Here is a 9,678-nt window from a genome sequence, read left to right on the forward strand (position 1 = left end):
CCAGACTTCTTTTCATCTATGGAAGACCGAAAATACGTAGACAGTGCTTCTTTTAGTATCTCAGCTGATTTTTGTTTTATGTTTGCAAAATGGTGTGACATTCCTCCAAATTCTATTGGAGAAGCTACTAATGACATTTTGTTTGGAAATCTGCAACCAAAGATTGTGAGACTGTGCTATTCAAGTCAGCAAACATGTAGCTTTCTGAGCAATACTGACATGATATTAACGCACTATGAAAAACAGCTACCGGATACATATTGGTGTAACTTCTCAAACTGGAAACAGCCCTCATGACGTAAATTTTAACTTTCAGCTGAACCATTAAGACTAAAGTACTCAAAGTATGAAAAACACTTGCACAGATAAGGAATGCCCCATTTAAACTTCCATAAAACATCTGAACAGTATTGGATTTTGATAGCACAGACACCTAAATACCAATGAACTCCACTTGCTTCGTAGTGATTATTTACATGCTTTTCCACACCTACCTTACCTTGTTCTTTACAGAATTTGCTCTCAAAAAGCAATGAAATAAGAGCAATGAAATAACAGAACAATCCTGCAGAGAATGCAGAATACACCAAACCTGACATTTTCTTCTGAGTAAACTCCATTTGTACTCCAAGAATCAAAACTAATCCTACCAGGAATCTGGAAGAGCAACATCAGAATCAGAGCAGAATTTAAAAGGCTGTTTGAATTGCAACTGGCTACCACCTGAGCGACCTCTTTGATGCTGCACAGAACCAAGTCTGAACCTTTATTTATTCTACCTATATTCTGTCAGCCATAAGATATCAACAACAGCACTCACATAAAGTTTCATCTGAGGTCTGCTGATAACGTAATTGTTATTCTGAATCTTCTACTCAGAATAATCCCCGGCCCATCCGTAGCAGCTGATCACAATAGTAACTCTTCTTTTAAATGCAACTAAAGGGTGAAGATATTAGGTATTTTAGATTACATATGTCAATTACACACATTTTATTTGGAAGATGGTTAGTTCTCCATTTTGTCACACTAAAAAAAAAAATACAGCGACCAAACAACATACTTCAGAATATGATATTCTGGATACGCTGCCTTCAATACGGATCCGTGAAAGACTGATCAAGGAACGGTACATACAATGCAGCAAGCACAAACAAATACACAGACACACACAAACACAGCCTTGTTCATAAGAAGCATTGCAAACGTAAACCAAACAAGCTGCTGCGTCAGTGTTCCTCTGGAGAGCCAGTGTTCTACACCTCTGGGGATGCCAACGTAAAAGGCGTAAAACTTGCGTCAGGAAACTTGAGAATCACAAGCCTAAAGAAACCCTGATTAGAAACGTGCATAAATTTGGGCTCTTCCGTCACCACACAAACCAACATGTCCAGAAAATAATCCAGTTTTGCATAATTTGAAAAAAGTCTGAATTCTAACTGTACTGCTAATTGAGACACGAATGCAAAGGAAGTGACAAGAGGCTGCAATACCAAAACATCTACTCAGTGTTTAAAGCACTATTTTGCCTTACGAGTGCACCTCTCATTGGCAGGCACACTCTGTAGTACAAAACACATCATGTTTTGCATATATTTCAGTATCTTACTGTACCGTGTCAAAAATAAATTATGCTTAATAAAGTAATGTTACTATTTCCTTTAAGAGCTTTAAGCTCACCTGAGTACCCCGTGAGCGGGGTGTGGGTCCTGCACACGGGCTTGCTGGAAGAGGGGGGGGCTCTTCTGACACGCGCGCTGTTCAGGCCTCGCACAGAAGAACAACTTGTGAGGTTCAGTGTGCTGGTATTTTCCACGCAAGAACTTTTGTCCCCAAAATATGATTCTGAGGAGGGGAGGAAAAAATAACTTTTGTAAACGGACACATTAAATTGTGTATCACTTCACTGAAAAAATATTTTAATCATTTTTTATCCAGAAAGCAATATATAAATAAACAGCTTAGAAAACTTTATCTTTCTTACTATAAATAGCTATATCCAAGCAATAAACTTTAATGTCATTCCATAAAAGCTCTCTAAAGCATAAAATGAAATAAAAATCAGTGTGATTTGAAAAGAAGCCTGTATCCACGTGGTTATTTTCCACAATGCTGCATCACTTGCAGCACCAATAAAAATGTTTGCTTACGTTGTTGGCCTGAAGTACTTTACAACACATAATTTTGTGTTCTAATGAATTCTAGATTCATGAAAGAATGCTGTAAGTCAGTTCTATCCCACATTGGCCCACAAGTTTTAAAACCCGTATCTGAAACTATACACGTGTTCAGTATTTTTTCTTTTTTTAGGTTGACCATTCTTTTCAGAAAAAGGATGATAACAGAAAGCAAAGAATCATGTCCAAAGACACCTCAGTTGTAGAAAGATCTCCCTTTGAAGTGAAGGGGTTCAACTCTCAGAACTCATACAACAATCTGGGACATGTTACCTGCAGTTTCTTTCATATGTGTGTCTTAAGACTTATCCACATTTTTTTAAAGTCCTGCAAAATCTCTTTTTCTCAGATCATTCTTTAGTTTCAATAAATCATTTGATAGCATTTTACTGATTTTCAGTTCTCCTGACTAAGAACAATATCACATGCTTAATCTACGTTGAATAATTGCTTTTTAATATATATTTTTTAAAAAGGAAAAAATAAACAGAGGATTTCAGATTAAAACTTTAAAAATTCGAGGTATTGAGACACATACAAACCCAAATAGCATTCATGTAGATTTTTGAATAAGTCAATTCAAAGTTCAGCCAAAAAGACTTTGCCGTTATTTTATAATGTACTGAATCTGGCGTAACATGGTGAAAAATGTAATTTAAAACACCAGATGAACCAAACCATCTGCAGATATTTTTTAAAACCAACATTTAACACGTAAATTATGCTGTACTCAAATTATCAATCTACGGGGCTTTTTTGCCTTGTTTTGTTTGGGTTTTTTGTAGGATTCCTGACTGATCATGCACATTACCCGAGAGCACGTTACCTGTTCTCAACTTATGCCTAATGGTAGGTACCTCAGAATGCATTTCAACAAGTGTTAGAAGAATTTCTAATTATTTTTATAGTTGTTCCACTGAAAAAAGTACAATTTGAGCCATTTTTCCCTGCCTGACGAGCCAGGCTTCGCGAGCAGGCCCAGTTCTGCCGAGCGGGCTGGAGCCCCGCTCGGGCACAGGAGCCGCTGAGGGGTCTCGAACTCGCGGAGCAGCTGCACGCACAGGGCGGCGCCTGCAGCTGCGGGGTCACAACGCCTCAACACGTCCCGGATAACGGCCCTGGAAGCCACTGCAAAGGGCAAGCCGAGAAAACCCAACACCTCCAAAACAGCCAGCCAAAAAACAACCACAACACCAAAATCCATAACCAGCTGAACGTGGTTCACGTCTCTAGTAAAGCAAATACCCTGCTGCAGTAGAAACCAGTTTATTGACCCCCGCAGGAAACTCGGATACTGCGATCTAAAAGCTTAGTAGGGAAAATAATAAAGGTTGAGGAAACGAAGCGCGAGCAACGACTCCCATTGTCACACAGCCGAAGAGAAAGCGCCTTTGACCGCAGAGCCGCTGCTGCCCCTCCCGCTGCGGCACCGCCTGTGCCGGCGCTTGGAACCGACCAGCAGAGAGGGCAAGTGCGTAAAAAAAGGGTAAAGCCCCGCAGGGAAACGGCAGCGCCGCCGCCTCACCTCCTCTGCCGGGAACCGGAGGCTTCCCGCCGGCAGCGAGGCCTCCCCCGCTGGAGCTGCCCGGCCCGGCCCCGCCGCTAGAGGAGCCGCCGGTGCTGCCCCCCGTGCTGCGCGGCGTCTGCAGCAGCCCCAGGGTGTAGCGGGGCGTCCGCTCCGCCCGCCCGCTCAGCCCCGACGTGGAGCAGCCCCGGCCCGCGCTGGACGCCGAGCCGGCCGCTCCTCCTCCCTCCGCCATGGCCGCCCCGCCCAGCGCGGGCACGGCGCGCGGCACCGCCCTCGCGACACGGCGGCCCCGCGCACGCGCAGCGTCACAGCCGCACCGCGACGGCCCGGGCCCGCGCGACGGCGCGGGAACGGCGGCTGCTCCGCGCGCGGGCGAGGCCCCGCCCCCCGTGAGGGTTTGAAGAGAAAACCCGGCCGGGACCGAACGGCGGAGCGGGGCCGCGCAGCGGCGCGTTCCGCACAAACACGGCATCGCAGACGGGGACGCGGAGAGAAACGTCCGGCTGTGCTCTCTCAAACGGGAACAAAGCATCTGAACGTGACTTGTCCCACATCCATTCTTCAACACTCAAAGGCTTTTAGCAGAAACTACACCGATGTTTCCCCCCTGCTCAAGAGTTTAGATACCAAAAGATCCCAATTGATACCAAAAACTCTGCAAAAAGACTCTAACACAGTTTTGAAAGCGTTAACAAGCAGCACTTCCATTACAGCGTGCCGCACGCTCAGAGGATCACTCCTCTAATCCAGCGTACGCGTGATTCGCACTTCTTCGTATTCTTGTTTCTACTGCTGAGTTAATGCATTAAACATAATTGATTTTCATAACCCCACCCTTTGCTGGCAGTCCATCTTTGGTATTCCAGAGTCTTCATCAGGGGTCTCTCGTGATCCCCAGGGTCTTTGCAACTTGGTGTCCCCCCAGTGTCAGTTGCTTGACCTAATTTCTTGAGCACACCTGTTGCCGTTCTGCACTGCTACTCAGCAAAAGTCCAGTAGCTCCTTCTCCATTTAGTGAACATTCCACTTTCCCGGCTTGCAAGCCAAGGACATCCCGCTCCGTCTCCTGCCCGGTCTCTACAGAGCTATTGTTTCTCTGTCAGGTTTCTGTTACGTGAGGCCTCGTCTCGCCACATTTGGCCTAGGGCTTTCTATAAGATTTTTGTTCTTCTTATCAAACCCCCTCTTTTTTTTGAGACTTGTTCTTATAGAACATGTCTTGTAATTTTTAGTTTCTATAATTTCTGTATTGGAGATGGAAACAGATATCACTGTACCACCTAAAACAGTGAATTGTAAGGCAGGCTAGAATGTAAATTACAATAACGTGTATCGCGATTGCAAATAGACTTTATACCAATTTAAGTTTGGTAGCCATGAAGTTGTCTTCCAGATTTTTTTCAAATCCCCAAGTGGTGTCATCTAGGTTAACTTCGTGCAAAATTTGTGTTTGCTACCATATTTGGTGTATGTCGGTAGAAACTCTTCCACTCTGGTAAACCGAGGCAGGTGCCGGGCAGACTGTAAACCCTGCAGTACCCAACCAGTGGGGAACAGGGACGGGAATTTGCAGCTGAGATTGGGGAAGAGGGGGGGAGATATAAGCGGGAGCTTTTTGCCATATTCTGTGTGTCTAAGTTTACGTACAACACCTGGTCTAGCAAAATCGCTAATACAAAACGCTTTGCTGAGAGATCCTGCCTGGGCCCATTCTATCGGCAGGGTAACCGCTTCCCGGGACGCGCGCCTGCGCCGTCACGCAGCGGCGCGCCGCAGTACCCGCGCACGCTCGCCTCCCCGCAGCACCGCAGAGGCTGCAGCCCTCGCAGCGGACTTACGGAGCCTAAACCCGCCCAGCTGCATTCAACAACGAGGGCTGTTCGGATATGACGGTCTTCCAGAAGAGGGCTAAAAATCACCGACCTTCCTGAACTTCTGTAAAACCAAAGCCCAGCTCACCACTCTCCAGCAGCTATGAAGTCAAACTCGGGGTGGGGTTTTGATCTCCACGTGGGTTCATAAGTTCAGGCTCAGCTGTTACACAGGCACTGGGATCGCTGCTCTGCCGTGAGTGGGGGGGCGTGGGGGACAAGGCAAAAGACCCCAAAAGACGCATAGCCAGACAGGCAACATGCAAGCATCTCATCAGCCCGCTCTGCATCTGAATTAGCCTTCTCTGCACACATGGTCACCGCTGCCGAACCCGAGGCAACTTGGTTCTTGGGCACGAGTTCTTGTCCTGTCTTTTGTTGTGTGTTTTCTTCTTCTTTCTCTTGTGCCGCACTGTCAAGAAAGGGGCAGCTGAGCGCGCGGGTGCAACGGCCCCACGCGGGCCGGGACAGAGCCTGCGCCTCGCGTGGGGGCACGCTCCCGATCACACACGCGCAGAACCCGACGGTCCTGACCGGCCGCAGCACCCCCACAGCGCCCTCCCCCTCGCCACGTCAGATTTGCATATTCGATGCGGCTTTTTGTTCTGTTCTCTTTCTATTCGGCCCCATTTATTTCTATTTATGTTCTATTTCCATTTCTATTCCTTTTCTTTTCCTGTTTCTTCTCTGTTTCTTTTCCCGGCAGCCCGGGCGGCCGCTGCTCTTCTCATTTGCATGTCCCCGCCCTTGGGGGGGGCAGCAGCGCCCCGGTCGAGGAGCATCACTGCGCATGCGCGAAGCCGTGGCTGCAGTACCGAAACCGGCCACCAGGCGGCAGCACCGGAAAAAAAAACCGAAATGGCTGAAGCAGAAACCCCGAGGAGGGACAGAAATGGGAACAATTGCAAAGTACGAATTCCCAGGGAAAACAGCTGCCGTGGGCTGGGCTGCAGACACGCGAGGGGGTGGGAAGGAGAGAGTGGGAGGGGGAAACAAGAGGCGCTTTGGGGGGGGTGCAGATGCCCCGGGGTCCGCAGGCAGAGGGGCTATGGGGGGGTGCAGTGCGGAATGCGGGGGCTGGAGGGAAGAGAGGAGGGAGTGGGGACACGCGAGTGGACAGCATAGGCTTGGGGGGGGTCCTCACAGGGAAAGAACACGTGTGGGGCACGTTTGGAGGGAAACCGTTTGGGGAGGGGCAGAGACACGGGGAAGGCTGTGCAAGTAGAAAGTTGCACGGGGTGTGCAGGGGTGACACGCAGCAGGGGGGGGTCCATCCGCAGCAGACGACTCACCCGGGACAACGCACCTGGGACCAAATCACGGTGGGAAAAATCAGGGTCCCCACATCGACATCCACTTTTTTCAGGGGGACCCTCACATCACATCCCCCACTCACCTGCTCCCCGCCCCGCATCGCCAGCCCCTGCTCACGCTGGGGTGCCGCGAGTGACACCATCACGCAACACACAGCCCTGACAGGCAGCTCCTTACTCTCATAGTGTCATTTACACGTGCACATACCACAACCCCCAAAAAGTGGGGGGACTCCCTTAGGAAAACAAAGCGGTGGCAGCACCCCAAACAGCCGCAGCCCCCGGCCCACAGGCCGGCAGCCGCCCCCCGGCACGCTGGGGACGGAGGACGGCGCCGCGTCTCCCGCTCTGGCGCTGCTCCCCCACCTGGGCTGGGGGCTCTGCTGAGCATCAGGTGTTCACAGCTCCCCCTCTGAAACACAGGAATTCCACATTAGAGTTCAGTGTCTGAAAAAAATAGCGCAGGAGAAAGCAGAGGAATTAGTCAGAAGAAGGGACAGGAGAGCAGCTGAGCTAGCGGAGGATTCCAGGGAAACAGGCTGCCTCGAAACGTGAGGCATCCTTGAAAAACCAGAGCGACTGGAGCAATGCCAGACGGCATTAAGACAAACCGACACCACTTTGGACACTCTTGGTCGACAAGGAAACGCTCCTGCTGATGCTAGAGAGCGTCTCGCCCCTTTCCTCCAGCACCAGCGCAGGAGACAACCCCAGCGAGGCTGCGGGACAGGCTCGTGCCACCAGCAGGATCTGCACTCACACATCTGCCACCACAGCTCCGGCCCTCGCGACGCCGACGCCGCCGCTGCTGCTGCTGCTGCTGCTGCTGCTGCTGCTGCTGCTGCTGCTGGGTCGGTCGGTAAAGCTGAAAGCGTGCAGTTCCAGAGAGTGACATTAAAAAGTAAAGAACCAGCCACAGCCATTCACTGACACAAACCTCATGAGGTTTGACAAGAGGTGCAACTGTCAGCCTGCTTTTTCCTTCAAGGACAGGAGTCAGTTCTGTTGATCAAAGAACAACTCTGATCTCACCTGCCTGCGCTTCTGCCCCACACCCAGACTGGGGCCCTGCAGGAAACTCGGGCAGCTCTCAGCTTGTCCCGCAGCAGTGGCAGCGCGTCAGGCATCAAACCCAGACCTCGGGCCTGAGTGCGCAGAGGGGAACGCTGGGGGCCATGGGGACGGTCACTGCAGTGAGCCCAACCAGAAGACTAGTGAACGGTTGAGGAGTCAGTGATCGATATAACAGTTAACCTGAGAAGGCACAGGCCTCTGCTGTGCTGCGCTGCATGTAGAGCTTGGCCTTCAGGTGTGCGTTGTGCTGTGCATACGCTTGGTCACAGCACAAACTTAGCTGACTTACTGTGCCAAAGGAGCCTGTAGGCAATTCCTCCTTGGCACTGGTGATGACGTGTATTTGTTTTTATCTTACATTGAAGCAGCATGTTCTCAAGTGAACGTTCTCTTGTTTGACAGTAAAAGGACGAGTAGAATCATTTGCTTGCAAGAAAATCCCGTAAGAGCTCTGAAGACGTCAGCAGATCCTCCCCATAGACAAGAGCTGCACTGCGGGCTGAGCCTCCTCTGGAGGTCTCTGATTCTGCACCATGTGATGTTCCCAGCATCTGAAGGAATGTGAGATTATACCATGCTCTTTTTCCTTCTAGTGCTAGCTTCAATAAATGGAATTTTTATCAATAATTTACGGAGTCTGAATGCCTTTCTTAGTGGATTCACAATGAGTATTAGGCCTGGTGCATTACGGTTACTAATGCCAGGGAAGGGTTCACAGTCTACTGTGTAGGGTTTGGAGCTTGTATTTTATTATTTAGGGCCTTAGACTTCCCCATTTAACACAGTAAGCCCTAAAGTGATAAACTACAATTCTCGGAACCCAAGCAGTCATTGGGGATTTAAAGTTTATGGATGAGATCAGATTTTTACATCTGGCACTCTGATCAATAAATGAGTAAACGGTAAACCCTGATAAATACAGAGCTGCACAAAAAAAAAAGTAACAAACCGTAACTACTGAGTGAGAAACCACTGAAAATCACAAACTCTAAACAATAAACCATAAATGAAAAACTCTGAGCGCTCAGTTTTAGGCAAGAAATGCCAAACAGTATGTGAGTAGGAAAACAGTAAAGAGAAAAATAAAAAGAAGGTGGGAACTTTTGCCCGGAACTTTCCAAGTTTCACCCTCCTTTGGAAGGGCAGCCGAACGGCAATGCACGCACACCACAAGCACTTCACAATTGCTGTTTGGTTTCAGCCGCCCTTTGTAAGGGGTCGTATGTAAGAATCCTTGATCCACTCTACTAAGCTGCACTTCCACTAAACCTACCCACAATGCAATGAGCACTAAACGTCCATTACAGACAATTAATTTAATATCTGTGGTCCTCTCAGCTCTGTAGGCAGAACTCCAGAAGCAGCAACATCTGTAATCACCAACCAGCCTCTCCTTAAGAGAAGTGGTCCCTGCTGAGAGAGAGAAGTGTTTGTAACAAAAGGCAACGCCATTCCTGCAGTCACCAACACCATCCCAAAAGCCTCTGACCAGTAAATCCCACTCTAAAGACTAACTGGGAAATGCCTCACAGAGTTACCAGAAGAACGGTAAAACACTGCAGCTGGGAAGATACTGTTTATTATGTAAAACAGACTGGTTTTTCAGCCTGTTACTCACATGATGAACATTCGTAGTCCAAGGTACCCAACCACTTGGCACATCAAGCAAATTCCCGTTGCCAGGATTGCACATCACTCACTAAATGCCCAAACTT

At 48.8% G+C, this 9,678-nt stretch overlaps 1 protein-coding gene and 1 long non-coding RNA gene across 12 annotated transcripts in view; one reads left to right on the plus strand and one right to left on the minus strand.

The window, feature by feature from the left end:
* The window catches only part of MSH4 (mutS homolog 4), a 28,787-nt gene extending 24,803 nt beyond the window's left edge, over window positions 1-3,984 (minus strand). For 5 of the 11 annotated variants that reach the window (XR_010474517.1, XM_065073277.1, XM_065073274.1 and 2 more), the window contains exons 1-2: window positions 3,703-3,983; window positions 1,681-1,845 (exon numbers count right to left, since the gene is read on the minus strand). Coding sequence is in view for 9 of the 11 variants with exons in the window: in XM_065073277.1 (XP_064929349.1) it covers window positions 1,681-1,845; window positions 3,703-3,937 (400 nt within the window). In the remaining 2 variants the exon portion in view is untranslated. Of the gene's footprint in view, window positions 1-820; window positions 940-1,680; window positions 1,846-3,702 lie in introns of those variants that run through there. The other 6 variants (XM_065073275.1, XM_065073273.1, XM_065073272.1 and 3 more) reach the window with 4 other exon arrangements.
* A 1,685-nt stretch (window positions 3,985-5,669) lies between these two features.
* Window positions 5,670-8,590, plus strand: LOC135580207 (uncharacterized). Its single transcript, XR_010474518.1, has 2 exons — window positions 5,670-6,485; window positions 7,580-8,590. It is a non-coding gene; the product is annotated as an uncharacterized LOC135580207 (long non-coding RNA).
* The last annotated feature ends 1,088 nt before the right edge of the window (window positions 8,591-9,678 follow it).

The sequence above is a fragment of the Columba livia genome, chromosome 9, assembly GCF_036013475.1.
Source record: "Columba livia isolate bColLiv1 breed racing homer chromosome 9, bColLiv1.pat.W.v2, whole genome shotgun sequence".
Lineage (NCBI taxonomy): Eukaryota > Metazoa > Chordata > Aves > Columbiformes > Columbidae > Columba > Columba livia.